General features: G+C 42.4%; 1 protein-coding gene across 1 annotated transcript in view; it reads right to left on the bottom strand.

Annotated features, from left to right (window-relative positions):
* Positions 1-1,041: 1,041 nt before the first annotated feature.
* The window catches only part of VWA8 (von Willebrand factor A domain containing 8), a gene marked incomplete at its 5' end in the record, with an annotated part of 370,441 nt that continues 354,512 nt past the window's right edge, over positions 1,042-16,970 (bottom strand). Inside the window, 3 exons of the mRNA XM_019523815.1 lie at positions 1,042-4,421; positions 5,759-5,997; positions 7,080-7,178. Coding sequence (XP_019379360.1) covers positions 4,313-4,421; positions 5,759-5,997; positions 7,080-7,178 — 447 coding nt within the window. The remainder of the gene's footprint in view (positions 4,422-5,758; positions 5,998-7,079; positions 7,179-16,970) is intronic.

The following is a 16,970-nucleotide window of genomic DNA, read 5'->3' as shown; positions in this document are numbered from 1 at the left end:
CTCGTATGGTTAAGAGTTTGCAGGGTAAGCCCTACGAGGAGAGATTAAGGCACCTGGACATCTTCAGCCTCCGCAAGAGAAGGTTGGGAGGCAACCTTATAAATTCATCATGGGGGCGCAGAAGGGAATTGGTGAGGCTCTACTCAGCAAAGCACCCCGGGGGGTCCCAAGAAATAATGGCCATAAGCTAGCAGATTTAGACTGGACATTTGGAAGAACTTCTTCACAGTTAGAGTGGCCAAAATCTGGAATGGGCTCCCAAGGGAGGTGGTGCTCTCCCCTACCCTGGGGATCTTCAGGAGGAGGTTAGATAGGCATCTGGCTGGGGTCCTCTGATCCCAGCACTCTTTCCCGCCTATGCAGGGTGTCGGACTCAATGACCTATTGAGGTCCCTTCCGACCCTAACATCTATGAATCTATGAGCCCAATTTTCCTCTCCTGCCCAGGGCAGGGGGTCGGACCTGATGATCTACAAGGTCCCTTCCGACCCTACTTCTATGAATCTATAAAGTGGCCTGGCAGCTATTTTAAAATGCACAGAGGCTTAATAGACATGATAGGGGTGTTATGCTATAGTGTTTTAATTAGAGCATGGAGCAGACTCAATTAATCAAGTCTGCTCCAACACTTGCTAATTAAAACATGAACCAACATGTGTATAGGCAGCCTGTACTATGACTGCTTGGTTGCCCTGATCTTAAGTCTTTTCACACTTAACCCTAGCACCAGCACCACCTCACATGTATTTGTGCAACAGTGTCTCACAAGCATTTTATTTAAATGTACTGGTACTTATTTAATATCCTCTGCATATTCCAGCAAAATTTTAGTTTATCCTATTTATACTCTTTCCAGCAATACTGTTTAAATTGTAACCTTGATGGTAATAAATACAAACTATCTCAAGCTATGTGAAATGAAAAAGAAACACATATTTCATTATATATACACACTCACTTAATTTCTTGAATGAAATATATAAAGACATGCATTAGAAGAGGTAGTTTAATTATTTAAATAAAGAATGCGGAGACATGATGTCAGTGGCAGCAGGCCAGAACCCTAAAATGATACCCATTTAATGAAGTAATGACATTTCCATAAATAATACATATAGGGTTCAAACATTTAAGGTGTTTATACTAAACAGTGAGAATAGATGAAAAGTGCTGTCTACCCTTTTAATACAAAGAAAAGTCTGACTAAATCAAATGGAGGTTTAGGAGGGTCATTGGTACATATCCTGTAAACAAATGGAAGACAACAACCTGTCCAATATCTGCGATCCAGTATGTCCATGACCAGCTAATTGACATGCTTAAGAGAACAGAACTTAAATGTCTATTTGAAAGCTCTGCCATGCTCAAGAACACTGAAGACCACTGTGAGTTTGCTAAATTCTTATATTAATGGGCTGAACATTTGAATAAAATTATTGTAGGTTTTTCTGGGAAGGGAAAAACATAGCTGTTACTTTGATTCTTCAGTGCTAAACAGATGGATATTGAAGAGATGAAAGGCAGAGAGAAAGGAGCCCAGGGGAAATTTTTCACCGTATTATAACAATTTAAAGGAGCCCTGTCAGGTCAAATATGGCCCACAATTTCAGTCTTGTAAAAATAAACCCCTTCCAGAACCCAAATGAAATCATATCATTGCGTGTTTTTTGTCTCAAGTTCCACTCAGTGTTGCTTTAAAAAACCCATTACCATTCCCCTGAAGTATATGGGTTGCAAACAGGGCAGCATTCATTAGTACATGGAATCTGAAAGTAAAATGGAATAGATACTACTTGGAAACAAAAATAAAGCTGACTAGTGCAAAAGAAGCTTTAGTAGTACAATAACAAAGAAATCTTGATTTTTTTTTTAATCTGAGGTATGTTATATACACTGTCAGCTTAAATATTTATGTTTAAAATCATCTTTTTATAAAGTTAGTTCAAATTTGGATCTAAACTAATGCATGTTAAACAAATACCACTTAAATTTGATGCTAAAGGCAGTCAAGTGATTACAGACGGGTTCTCATCAATACAAAAAAGTGCTTACAGGTCTAAAGCAGGTACTATATTTTCAGATATGCATTACACGTTTTAATAGTACCTAGCTGAAGGTGGATCTTTATTTAATTTCAGCCAAAGGATTTTCCTTAATTACTCTTCTCCCCAAAGAGGAATTCCAACTTTAACTTCTTTATTTTCATGAATGGAATTATCCTAACAATACTAACAACTATTTGAAAAAATGTTTTCCATTAACAGGCTCAATAAATTAAGACAATTGCATTTGAAAACTGCCCAGACAATCAAAGTGGCATCTATTTTGAATCAGATTTATCTGTATAGTTTGAACAATGACTTCAGAATATTTGGGCAAAGCGTATTGTTCTTGTAGGTCAAAGTTTGCAGTTGTTTAAAATTAGATTGAGAAAAACAAAACAAAATGCATAAGAATATCACCGCTTCTGAAGTATAGACAGTCATGAAAGTTTGTTTAGTCTGCTTTTAAATCATTCTATTTCAGAAATAATATTTCAAAATGCCTGAACTTCCAGCTGGAAAGAATCACTTCAATTTAATAAAGACAGAGCCTGTGGAAATTAAGAAGGCACATCTGATCCTGGGAAGCAAAGAATTCTATGAAGTGATGAACATCTTCAATGGTCTCATATTGAAATGAAAATTTACAAGATTAGGCCCAATGCTTTTGTGGGATTGACAGGATGGAAAAGGGCAACACTACAAAAACGCAGCATAGTGTGATTTGAAACTGGACTCTTTACAACTCTGTTTCATAAAAAGAGAGTAACAGACTTATGTTTCCACCTCACTCCAAAAAAGCTAGGGGGCTCTTCTGTGTAGTTTCAACAGTTGTAGCAAAGTAGCACGGCTCCTGCTAAGCATGTTCAGAGAGTGTTCTCCCTTACACTTCTCATTTCTTGTGCCAGGGTCAATTACTATGAGAAAAATGTCTTTTCATTGGTGATGAAACAAGTTTACAATGGAGCTTGCTAGGTTGTCTCAGTCTTCTTACATTCTTACAGCAATGGCTGAAAAAAATACCAGTGTTTAGCCTGATATAGGGCTTCACAGTTCAGGACAAATGTCAGCCAATTCAATTAAAAAAATTCCTGTTTGAGAACGTGCTGAGGGAGGCATAATGTTCAGATGGCAAACATTCATCAAGTGAGAAATGCTCTATGCATTAAGGCCAGATACCCAAACACAGATTTCCCATCAAAGTTAAAATACACACTTTGGCTTTTTCCTTATTGTCTTGCTTTTTTAAAAAGTGATTTTGTCACACACGTAAATATGCCTTCAAGATTTGTGTTTTAAAGAACAAAATGGACAGTGCAAAGGGCCCCTGTAAAGTGTACGTAACAACACCCAGCATATACAGCTCGTGGGTGCAAAGTCCTTCCATAGGAGCCATGGCAACCAAGACCCTGGCCCTGGTCTTCCACCATCCAGTGGGAAAATCGGGGTGGTTCCCTCTTTTACAACGTTGGCAGGTGGGTCTCAAAACCATTCTTTGTCCTTTCCGTTCCCCATCCTTGAAAAATTAATTGAGAAAGGGCATCAATGTTTTTAAAAAAAATGCTACTTTTCTCTCTAGACTTTGACAACACTGAGCAGTCTGCCTGATCACTTAGCGCATGTTTAGGTTGCAGTATTCTGTGCTATTGTTCCCCAGCATCCAATGGCAAACATTCAATGCCGATCAGGACAAGAAAGTAGTCTCAGAGGAAGGAAGGCTTTCCTATCTGAAAAGAGCAGTTTTGTTTGCACATGCTGTTGCTTATATTTCTGATTCTAAACAAAGTTCACAATACACTGGGGTGGATCAGCAGCGTCTGACTTGCACATGGTTGCATACATTGGATATCAGCCTTAGATGACCAAGAAATGCCCGTAATAAAATAAAATGAAAAGATGATGTTTTGGTTCAATGTGAACTGCTAGCAATACAGCATCCAGAATGGTTACAATTTGTCCTTCAGCTAATCCTTTGGAAATCATTCATTTGACAGGACATATTGAACATTATACCACCCTCTCTGGACACAAACCTTCAAGTCACCCTTCAGCTGTACTGGAGAATTTCCCCAAAATCTATGCTACAGAATTGGTTTGGACATTCTGATTAAACAGCATTCATATGTACTTATATATCTATTTGGATATATAAAGAAACTTAAAACTGATGGCAAATATAATTGGTATCTACAGTGGCAGGTTTATTTTGTCACTATTATGGGTTTAGGGGGCATGCAGTGCAACACCTAATTATTTACCAGTAAGGACACTTAGGCACTTGACAACATGGTGGATGTAAAGATCTGCTGCATGATCTGTGGGATCTGCTTGGTATCCATGGCAATAAAAGACCGGCCTGCTGGTAGTGTCCTCTGCAGCCTGTGGATCAGAATGGGGAAGAAAGAATTACCATTGCAAATGATGTTCCCTACAGCAAAGCAGAGTTCCTTAAGAAAGGATGTTTTTACTTCTGAATACCTTGCTGGTACAGTGCTTTTCAAGTTTTTGTCACTGTGCAATTAAAGTCTTGGGAAAGCAACAGTGGGAGGAAACACTGAAAACAGTTGTCACAGGGGTCTTTTCAACAAGACATTCAGCCTATTTCTATTGATCCACATTCATTTATTTTTGTCACAGTTTCTGGTGCGTGAAAAATCTGTTTAGATTAAGGTACCAGTGACCCAATAAGACTTTAGCAGAGTTGATCGTCTCTAGGGGTAACCAAAAATCTCTCTCTGTGGCTGGGGTTTTTTATTTTATTCAAAATTATTATTATACCAACTTGACAAGAGTGTATAGCAAACCATATCTCTCCCACTGCAAAGACTTCAGATATAATTAGTAGTGCTACATACTGACTATAAAGGTGGTTACATTTCAACTTTCAATCTATGACAATTTAAATTAATGTCATTCTACAAGTATCAGCCCAAAGGTCAAGATGTTTAGCCTCCTGCATTTTTCAAAGCTTTTTAAAAAATACAAGATATCTCACACAATCTACATTGCTAATGTCCAATCAGTAGTCTCACTGCATATTGTTTCACTGCTTTCAAAACAAATTAGATCTCTAATAAGATGAAAAATGTGAGCCCCATAAAAGGCGAAACTAATAAAAACAATTCTCTCACATATTTAACTATACACCTACTCGTATATACCGTGCATTGAAGTGATATTTTCCTGGGTAATTTCTATACCCAGTAAACCAGATAATTTTATGGCCTCTATTCTAAAATTAAACTGTGAAAATTGGGAAATCTGTATGAGGAACACAAGCAATACACAGAGGGAACCTGCAGAAATCAAATGAACACCACTGACTGTACAGCTGCACATTCAAAACCTTTTACAATTTAAATGACACTTTGTGACCTATGTCCCTCAGTGTCGGATCCCATTCCCATTTTAGTCAGTGATTTCAACAGAAGCAAATCTGGTACTTTAACTCCAGCTGTAACTGCTGCAGGTTTACAGGGGAAATAATAGCTTTGCTTTGTATGCAAATTGCTAGTGGAAGACTTAGGCTATTAGGCTTAGGCTTCCAATGCACAAAGCTAAGACAAAGACAGAGATCTTAGAAATTCTACTAGGAAACATACAGTTAAGTCTAGATCCTCCAAAAAATTTAGGTGACCAATTCCTATTGAAATTCTTCTCATTCATCATGAAAGCAAACAAAAGTATATTTTGTGAGACTCAGGAGAAATACTTACCTGTCTGCTTGGTCTCCTAAGGATCCTATGAATATAGCAAAGGCATTCACTTGTGGGTTGATTGTCAAGGCCTGGGCTAACCTTGCTGGTGGGATACCATATCGCTCCAAGTTTGCATCGCTTAAGACTATGACAAAGTACTCATCAGCATCTTCTTTGGCAATTTCACGAACAGCATGCTCTGTCCCTTCCAGTGTATGGTCTCCACTCATACAGAATTGAGCATGTGCGTGCATTATCTGGGGGCAGAACAAATTCAGATGGAAACATAGGTGAGAATTCTTTTACATAAGCATCCATCCTAATTAGCACAAAAGGGAGCAAACATCCTTAAGGGAGGTGTGTTTAGAAATGGGTTCAATGCTCCAGGCTTTAGAGCACTTTATGAATTAGTTAAAGTACATGCAATTTTTCTTACAAACAGTAATCCTTGAAATCCAAATTGCAGTGTCAACGGAACAGAACATACTTGGTAATAGGATGAGGAGGGTAAAATACTGTGGTGGGCTTCAGATTGGGTGTCTACATTCCTGTCTATCTGAAGGAGGAAAATGGAGCTTAGTACACTAAGGCCAGGACAAATCCTACCTGTTGCATGCTGGACTAATAGACATCAACATCCAGGTGACTGTTATTACCAAATATTGGTTGATAAAACTTACTTAACCATATCTGTACTGGCTTGTATGAAACAACAGAAAAGGGGGTGGGGGAGGGAATGCATTACTTTTTCATTCAGGACCATATGGATTATAAATCATTTTTTTAGAAAGGGGTGAGGGAGCTCAGTCATTAGAATACCTAATACATCCTATACTATAAAATTGTCAAATTCATAAAAAATGCTCTCTGATGCAGTAAAGGTTTCTTAATGGTACTCAGAGAACTTACCCACCTTGCAGCTGTATGTCCTCTTACTACTAAAGCATGTTTTATGTTCAAAAAGCTGAGCAATTCTTCAGGATCACTCTGTAGTTTGCTTCAGCCCCTCGTTACATCTTAAGAACACTACCACTTATTATTAACATACAGCTTTACATATCTTCATACAAATGAATTAGTAATGCTCAGGGTTTCCTTTAATCAGTAACAGGTCACGTTTAAACCAGTCCAAGAGGGACACTGCCATATTCTATACAATGACAACTTTTTAAAAAGTCTCTAAAATAATTTTTCTAGTTTTTCATTTACCTCACAGACTCCCCATCCTCTCCCTTCCAGTTGCCTCCCTCCTTTTACATTTGTATGTCACCTACAGAAACTTTTATCCACTGGGTATTTGATCCATAATTATCAGGAGTTATTTATCAACAGGATTTACCTTCAGAATCTCTAATCTTTGCTTATTGTTTTTTGGAACTTTGTCACTCCCAACCAACGCAATGTTAAAGCCATCGCCTGAATGTCCAACGATATCGTACTGCAAAAAGAGAATTAAATAGTAACATATTAGACTTGCAGGTGACTTGGCTCAGAACCCCATGAGACATGATCAAATTTGCTTTTAACAAAAAGATAAATCCTGACAGCTGCTTATGTTTCTGACTGGTTTAAAAGACCAACCCTCAATTTCTCGCTACCATTAAACTGCCCTTGGCAGATAAAACTGTTCGACATAACAAAAATAAAGAGCAGCTCCTCATTTTTAGGGTCTGGCTATTACCTCACTACATCCATTTTAAAGCTTGAGACTTGAATCAATGCTTCACTCTGCCCACTGTATTTCAGAGCTAAAATTTTTCACACTGCCCACTTGTTTTTTACAATTTATTTTTCTCTCCCTGACATCTGGCAAACAAGGAGTAGATTGTTAAAAGTGTAGCTCTGATGTTTGATAAGTTGCTTGTGTGACCTTGTTCGGATCTGACAAGTGAAGTGTTACAAGCCATCCTGCCACCTTAACTTTTCTTAGACTTGCATAAAAGATCAAAACCTATGTCCAACAGTACTCAGAGGGATGAATTCCAAGAGCCCCTTTGTATTTTCTGAGACAGGCCATGCGTGTATCATTTTGCTGTGAAAGTCAATAGCAGTAGAACATAAGCTGTACTGAAATACAAAGATTTCCACTGCAATGAGGACATGCAGAATGGCACTAATGCAAACATTATGTTGAACAAACAGCTCAACACTTAAAAGCTTTTGCTTTATTTGAGATGTTAATCACCACGGTACAAATGCCAAGACAGGCCGAGTTCTAGCTCTGATAATTGTCCATGTCGCCCACCCTCTGTACTGGGGGTAGGCGTCTGATGCACAGAATTAACAGGCATGGCAAAGTGGATTTAATGGACTGGAGAATCCAACCCATTTTTTTTTTTTGCCTTCTTTCATTACAGTAGTACCAAGGTGCCCTTGTTAGGATCAAGGCCCACTTGCTAGACTCTGCATGGTATAACTACCAAGGCAGGAACAACCCTTAAGAACCCTCCTCCCTCTTTCTCCTCTTAGGACCTCTGCACTTGGCAGAAGTTAGGCAGTGAAGAAAAACATGGTTTCCTCCCACTCTGGGTCAAATACATTTCACTCTTCTTTATGCAGGGACCAAATATTTGTTCCCATACCTCCCACCTTCAACTGCAAACAAATCAGAAGGTGCAGTAAATAGGCGCAGCCACTGGAACAGCAGACTCCTGTTTTGAAATGGGAAGCTTTCTTCTCCCTGCTGTGCGCTAAGGAGTCACAGACTTTCAAGTGTGTCGCTGAGGGTCAGGCCACTTTCTAACAGCCTCATACAATTGCCCCTGTCTTACCCTACTCTGACATGCTTTCATTTCGCTCTGCTCCCTTCCCTTCCTCCCTGTCTGATGCTGCTCCCTAATGCTTGAACATTTCATCCTTCCTCCTCTCTTCCAGTTCTGTTTCTTCCAAGTAGAGAATCTCCTTTATCTTTCCCTTGCTTGATAAGGCTTTCCCATCCTCCCTTTCAAGATGAGTATTTATTTATTGCTTCTGTTTTCCTTAGATGGTTAACCTGCCTTCAGGGTATTTTACCTGGGAATGCGTTTTACTTGTTTGCAAGGATCACGTACACTCTGTGGCAATAAAAAATACATGATTTTTAAAAAGTTATTCACTAGGATTGCAATTCAGCAAAGCTGTGGAGTAACAGAGCACTCAGCATTAATGATCAAAATTTTTTGGTGTAGGTCTCAGCATTCAACATAATATCTCTTTCAATACAATACAGGTTACTCACATCAGCAGATAAAGGTTTAGTAGTGGATTACAGCTCTGGAAATATACGGAGACAATCCAGGTCCTATTAAAATGAGCAATATTCATGGCTATTCACTTAATTCCATAATTATGCACTTGTTACATTTAGCCAATTCTTCCTTAACTTACTGGGCCGCTACTGGTACTTCTCTCATCTTTACTTGATTTGACATCAAAGCCCACATCTACAAATCTTTTTCAATTATCTGAGGTGCAATGACGTGGTTCTACAATGAATAAGAAAGTGAAACTCCCTCCTCACATGCTACTTTTGGAGATCTACAGCTTCTGACTTCTCCAAATGTTTGTTCTGATGCTGGCACTAATATACCAAGTTTATGAGATTATTCCATATTTAGCAGCTTGGGAACACTGCAATAATAGTTCAGACTTTCACCTCAAAGTTCCTGTGTTCAATCCAGGCTTAGATGATTTATGAAAACAGGCTCTTTCACACATCACGAAACCATCTCACAGTTTGATACACTTTTCCCTCTCGTATCAGGGAGGTTTCATAACTGGATTGCTGGGTAATTGCAGGGCAAAGCTTAAAGGCTTTGGCAAGTTACTGTGTGTTTGGGAATTTGAGCACTGGGTAGAACTATGACTCACTGAATTTGTGCTCTTACTCTCACATTTCAGAACAATTAACCTAACCAAAATGACAGCTTATCAAATAAGAACAATTTTACATTAAAAAGTCAAATATGGAATGCCTCCACATTGAGTTTTGAATGTTTAGCAAAAGGTGTAGAACTCAGACACTAGGGTGATGAGCTTCATGTAAGAACCAACACAGGCTAGAATAGAAACCAAAAGCACTTTTTTCTCGTAAATTCAGCTGGGAGAAAAGACTCCAAGGGTGGTTCTAGTATGGCAGCTTTTTTTTTTTGTTGGACATTGCAACTTAGATTTGCAAATTTGATTACTACCCTCTGAGCAGGATGGTCCAGCCAGTTTTCTATCTACCTTACAGTCCATTCATCCAGCCTGTACTTCCTTAGCTTGCTTGCGACAATGTTGTGGAAGATTGTATGAAAAGCCTTGCTAAAATCGAGATACATCACATCCATTGGTCTCTCCACATCCACAGAGCCATTCATCTCATCAAAGAAGGCAATCAGGTTGGTCAGGCATGACTTGTCCTTGGTGAATCCATGCTGACTGTTCTTAATCACCTTCTTCTCCTCCAGGTACTCAGAAGTGGATTCCTTGAGGATCTGCTCCATGATTTTTCCAGGGACTGAGGTAAAGCTGACTGGTCTGTAGTTCCCTTTCTTAAATATGGGCACTGTTTGCCCTTTTCCAATCATCCAGGACCTCATCCAATTGCCATGAGTTTTCAAAGATGATGGCCAGTGGCTCTGAAATCACATCAGCCAACTCCCTTAGCACATTACGCTGTATCCCACCTGGCCCCATGGACTTGTGTATGTCCAGCTTTTCTAAACAGTCCATAACTTGTTCTTTCAGCACTGTTGACTGCTCTCCTCCTCCCCAAACTGTGCTACCTGGTGCAGTAATCTGGGAGCTGACCTTGCCTGTGGAGACTAAGGTGGAAAAGGCATTGAGTACTTCAGCCTTTTCTGCATCCTCTGGCATTAGGTTGCCTCCCACATTCAGTAAAGGACCCACACTTTCCCTGATCTTCCTCTTACTGACATACTTGTAGAAACCCTTCTTGTTACCCTTCATGTCCTGTGCTAGTTGCAACTCCAATCGTGTTTTGGCCTTCCTGACTTTATCCCTGTATGCCCGAGGAATATTTTTATATTCCTCCCTAGCTGTTTGCTTTAGCTTACTGATGAGTTACCTGCTAAGCCAAGCTGGTCTTCTGCCATACTTGCTAGTCTTCATACACATCGGTATGGTTTGTTTCTGCACACTCAGGAAGGCTTCTTTAAAGTATGGCCAACTCTCTTGGACTCTTCTCCCCCTCAGACTGGCTTCCCAGGGGAAATTGCCCAGGACTTCCCTGAGCAAGTTGAAGTCTGCTTTTCTGAAGTCCAGGGTCTTTACTCTGCTGTTTTCCATCCTTCCTTTCTTCAGGATCCTGAACTCAATCATCACATGGTTGCTGCTGCCTAAGTTGAGGTCTACTAGTACATTCCCCACCAATTCTTCCCTGCTTGTGAGCAGCAGGTCAAGAAAAGCATGGCCCCTAGTTGGCGGCTCCAGCACTTGCACCAGGAAGTTGTCCCCAACATTGTCCAAAAACTTCTTGGATTAGCTTCACATTGCTGCATTGCTCTCCCAGTGGATGTCGGGATAATTGAAGTCCTCCCATGAGAATGAGGGCCTGTGATCGGGAAACTTCTGTTAGCTGTTTGAAGAATGCCTCATCCACCACTTCCTCCTGGTTTGGTAGTCTATAGCAGACCTGCACCACATCATCACCCTTGTTGCTCTCTCCTCTAACCCTAACCCAGAGACTTTCAACAGGCCTATCCCAGTGCTCCAGTCATGCAAACTATCCCACCAAGTCTCTGTTATTCCAAGCATGTCATAGTTCTGTGACTGTGCAAGGACTTCCCATTCTTCCTGCTTGTTTCCCAGGCTCTGTGCATTTGTGTACAGACATCTGAGGTAACCAGCTGATTGCCCTGATTTCTCAGGAAGCATGAGAATACCTCCCCTCCTGCCTGCTCTTTTGCCAGGTCACCCACTTCCCCACTTACCTCAGGACTTTGGTCTCCATCCCCTGGCAAACCTAGTTTCAAGCCGGCCTCACTAGGTTAGCAAGCCTGTCTGCAAAGACACTCTTCCCTCTCTTTGTCAGGTGGATCCCATCTCTTCCCAGCAATCCTTCTTCTTGGAACACTGTCCTGTGGTCAAAGAAGCCAGGGTCTCCCCTGGCAGTATCATTGGTGCCCACACAGATGAGAAGCATGGGGTAATAGTCAGAGGGCCGGATGAGTCTCAATAATCCCGCCATGACATCTTGGACCTGGGCTCCAGGCAAGCAGCAGACTTTCTGAGACAACAGGTCAGGTTGGCAGATGGATCCCTCTGTCCCACACAGAAGGGAGTCTCAAGTCACTACCACCCATTGCTTCTTCTTGGTGGTGCCGGTCTTGTTCCTTTCAACCATGGGGTGGCCTGGTCTGTCCTCTACCAACAATGGAATGTGCTCCTTGCCCTTTGTTGCTAGGGCTCCATATCTATTCTCCAGATGAACTGTTGCAGGTGGAGATGAAGATTTCTGTTGGCTGCCAGAAGTCACAAACTTCCAGCTTCCACCTTCCAAGGCATCCATGTCCTTTCTCTTCTTTAGTGCTGCCTCTGGCAGTTCTTCCTCCACAGTCTTGGAGGTCTCCTCCAGCACTGAATCGATGAACTCCTCATGGCAAAGGATGCTTCAGTGCCTCACCACCTCTTCCTGTGGCTCTCTTGCCTGTTCATAGAGGTTAGGACTGGAAGGGACCTTGAAGATCATCAAGTCCAGCCCCCTGCCCTAGGGGCAGGAAGTCAGCTAGGCTCAAAGGATCCCAGCAAGATAAGCATCCAAGCATTTCTTGAATGCGTCCAGAGTAGGTTCCTGCACCACTTCTGGAGGGAGTCTATTCCAGGTCCTTGGGGCTCAGACCATAAAGACATTTTTTCTTATGTCTAGCCTAAAACGGTGTTGTAGGAGTTTATGACTGTTAGTTCTTGTTTTTCCTTGGGGTGCTCTGGTGAACAGACATTCTCCCAGATCCTGATGTACACCCCTTATGTAGTTATAAGCAGCCAACAGGTGCCCCCTGAGCCTGTGCTTTTCCAGACTGAAGAGTCCCATGGCTCTCAACCTCTCTTCGTAAGGTCTATTCTCTTTCCTTCTGATCATGCGCATGGCTCTCCTTTGGACTCTCTCAAGCTTCTTGACAACCTTCTTGAATTACAGAGCCCAGAATTGGATGCAGTACTCCAGCTGTGGCCTCACCAAGGCTAAGTACAGTGGGAGGATGTCATCCTGAGATTTACTTGAGCAGCATCTATAGATGGAAGCCAGGGTTTTGTTTGCTTTACCAGATGTGACATCGCATTGGTGGCTCACGTTCATCTTGCGGTCAATCATGACCCTCAAGTCTCTTTCAGCAGTGGTGCTAGCAAGTGTAGCACTGCCGACCTTAATAAGTATGCTGTGGGGTTTTCCCCCCCCTAAGGTGGAGTACCTTACATTTACCAGTATTGAATGTCATCAGGTTTGTGTCCGCCCACTTACTAAGTTTATCTGGTTGAGTAGGTCAGCCAGTCTGGCTGAGAAGAGCCTCCTCCCCAGCGGAGTGAGGTGGAGGCTGTCTCTCCCTGGCAGACCACTGCCTCTCTCACCAAAGAGGCAGTTTCCTGACACGACCAGGAGGTACCTCTCACACTGCGTGCACTCCCCACCTGGCTGCCACCAGAAGGAACCTTCAAGCCACAGTCCCCACAGCGCCAAACCTGGACCTGGGTAGAAGCTTTGATGGTGAGCAGTCCTGTCTGGACAGAAACTCACAGGTGCAAACAGAAGCAGCAGCAGCGACTCTGGCTTTGCGACATCCTCCACCCATTTCCCTGGGTCTCTTAATCTGCCTCTTCTCTCTTACTGCCTGTGGCAGAGCACAGGTTGTGCCTTCCACTTTAAGAGGTTTGAGCAGGCTGTGGAGCAGCTGACGGGTGCAAGGAGGCCTAATTAGGTGGTCACATGGCTGGAAGAAGGCACTCTGGTTATAAGATCAGGCCCTGAGGAGTGGAGCTGGCAGTTGCTGCAGGAAGCTAGAGGGATAACATTGCCCAGCAGGAGATCTGATGCTCCCAGAACACCTGGAGGATGGTATGAACTGTAGGGATGGAGAAGGTTCCTGGTCCTGGGGCATGACCTGAAACTATGCCTTGCTGGGGTAGGATGGTGTGGTGGGGCTGCCAGTGGCAGGGTAGTTTCCAGGAAATGTCACACCTGTGCCTCTCTAGTGAAAGGCGAGTATGGGGCGCCAGAAAGCCTCAGCCACCACTGCCATGTGGGTGACCCCCTGGAGGGGAAAGGGTAGGGGAGCACACCCTGACAAAAAAGCACAGGGCCAAGACTCATAAAGTGGGGCCTGAGGCCCACGGTCTGTAAGACACAGAAACCCCAGTGAAGGGGCAGAGTAGAGGCCTCATAGGGTAGAATAGCTGGCCCAGGAGGGGTCCAGGGTGACTATGTGGACCACAAGCTCAGAGTGTGGGAATAGTGTGTGGAGGGGTCTGAGAAGGCCATATGGGAGAGGGCTAGCTGCTCAAGAGCCTAGCCAGAAAACCCTTGACTGGTCAATGCTGGGGCCAGGACCAGGATGGTCGAAGTGCAAAAGTGCCCAATGTGATGGATGGCCACAGCCAGTTGCCTGTAGTCCTGACTGGCCTAGAGGTGAAGCCAGGGCCTGTGAGGTTAAAGGTCAAGGAAGGGGCCACTGCCGAGAGGGAAAGCAGTCTGAAGGATGGCAGAGGTTATGCTGCCTGATTAGGAAGGATCCAGGTCAGGGTCTGAAATGTCAGTCTGGAATATAATGGGATGGAGCCATATAGTGATACCATCTGTGGAGCACAGGACATGGTGTAGGGACGGTGTAGAGCCGTGTATTACACCCTTGGTATCAGGCATTAAATGGGCAGTCTCCTACCTATAAACAACTATCTAATTCCAAACAAGGTGTGGCAGGAGATTCAGGTGGGCAGACCGCCCTAGACAGGTGGGTTGGCCAGTGTTTGGACTGGCCTCAAGACAGTCCCCTGTCACAATGCCTTTCTTCCAAGCACATCTTCCCTAGAAAATTCACCTGGAAGCTGGCCTGTTTACTGCTGTTTGGCCCCAAGAAGTTCCTTTTTTCCTGCTTCCTCACACCAAGCTGATAGGCTTTCCCCTCCAGGGGGGTTGAGCTCTATATACACAAACTGACCTGTAAAATGACCTGCAAACTGCTTGCTCTATTTGCTGCCCCTGTGTTGGATCAGGCTGGATCAGTGCACAGAGTTGGACCTGGCACATGGCCCTGGACCCACTGCGAGGGACTAGACATGGCTCACAGTGCAGGACCCAGCACACAGGGTTGCAGACCTAGTGTGCAAGGCTGGTTTGTGACCAGACTCAGCATGTAGTCATGGACCTGGCTCATAGCCCTGGACTCAGCACATGTGGTTGGCTATATCTAGCTGTCAGACTGGCTGTACCCCACTCATCCAGTCCATGTGTCAAAAAGGTTGAGCAGCACTGGTTTGAGACATGCCCAAAATGTGCAAAAAAAGTCCTTGTCTTCTGCTGCTGCCCTTATTCTCCTCCCTTAGGCACTGATTTACTCAAAGCAATAAGGAAAAAGGAAAAAGATGAATAATAAATACTAAATGGAATATGAACCCTCTTCCACCCTCTCCTTCATTAATGCACTTAGAATTAAATCAGCCTCACAAGCATGGTTGCCTGTATTTTCTAAAAAAAATGGCAATGCTTCCATTCAATGTAGCCAGAAATAATAATAAAAAAAACCTTTTATGAGTTTCTTTACGATTATATAAAATGCAGCTCATTGGATCATTTAAATAATGATTTAAAACGTGCATGTGCTAATGAGCATGCCCCCAAAGTCTCCCTATGTACATACAAGAGATAGTTACTAATGTTGTACCAGAGTGGTTTGTATGATATTTATATGACATTGGATGTTAGTACTGTATTTTGGGCATTCTATGAGATTTCATTTTTTCAAATAGATTTCCTGCGTGAGATGGGATTTACAAAAGGTGCACTAATTTTAATCTTGAAAAATAACTGACTTAGTATGACGTACACAATGGAATTTTCACATTTTAAAAAAAGGGCAAACGCCTGTGTAGGAATACATTTGCCTTCATGATTTAGGAGGAGCTGTTGAAAATATGACCCCCTAGAGTGCAATGCAGCAATAGTAATAGCATTTGTTAAAAACTAACAAAGTGCTCAGGCAGGGTAGCTCAGTGCCTAGCGAGTCAGAGGGGAAAAGAAAATGAGCTGAGCCAGGTGGAGGACAATCACACCCAGAATGATGAATTATCCCTTTTGAAAGCTTGGAATCTGAGTAGTCAGATAACACATTGGCAGACTCAGTGGCAAGGGTAGCCCTAGAGCTTCTTGCTCTTCACTCCCAATTTTGAATATGATGAATTAGAGGCTGCATGCTTCCAATGAGCTGAAGAGTTGAGTTTGAAGGAGGAATCCAGAAAGCCAGCATTAAATTTAAACAGGCTTCCTGACTACAGAAACACTTCCCCTTGACAAGGAATGGTGCACCCTCTGATCAAGACTGCCCTTTTGGGAACTGGAAAGAAATAACCACCTTGGCCATAAAAGTGTAACAGACTGAAAGAAATGCATGCTGTCACATTTCTAGCCTCGAAAGGATCAGTATATTATCTGCCTGATATTATCCACATGCTCTGCAACTGTTTCCTCTATACAAGTAAAATAGCAGAAGCAAAATGAGTCTACTCCACTCATCACGTAATCTATAAATATAACTACAATTCCTAAAGACAAGTCTGAAACCAAAAACATTTTTGTTTCCTACAAGAGAGATGTAAGAGTTGTACATATGAGTAAAATACAGCTGGGAAGGGAAAAAAGACAATAGATTCAGACACAATCCTTTTCTCAGCACAGAACTTACTGAAGCACCAGAACAAAAATGATTATTGGGATAGGCTGAGAAATGGTTTCGGGTTGCCAAAACTGAAATGTAAACAACAGGGGAAGGGTAATCCATTATGCCATCACTTTCTACGTTACTGACAGAAAACCAGGATGCTTCCTTAGTGAGTCCCAAGAATTTGTACTAGAAACTACCTAAAGTTGTCTGAACTGTGGCTGCTCCTCTCAGGAAAAGGTAACAGCAAGTATCTCTGAAGGTCAACCTGGGTCTATCAAACCAATCTGTGGGGTTAGCAGAGAGGAGCAAAAAAAAAAAAAAAAGAGAACTAAGTAAAAGACCCCCTTCACCAAATACACTCTCAACCTTGCTACCTGAGC

Source organism: Gavialis gangeticus, unplaced genomic scaffold (assembly GCF_001723915.1).
Source record: "Gavialis gangeticus isolate Ggan-Ray unplaced genomic scaffold, GavGan_comp1, whole genome shotgun sequence".
In the NCBI taxonomy this organism is placed as follows: Eukaryota; Metazoa; Chordata; order Crocodylia; family Gavialidae; genus Gavialis; species Gavialis gangeticus.
This window is presented reverse-complemented; position numbering and strand designations above follow the sequence as displayed.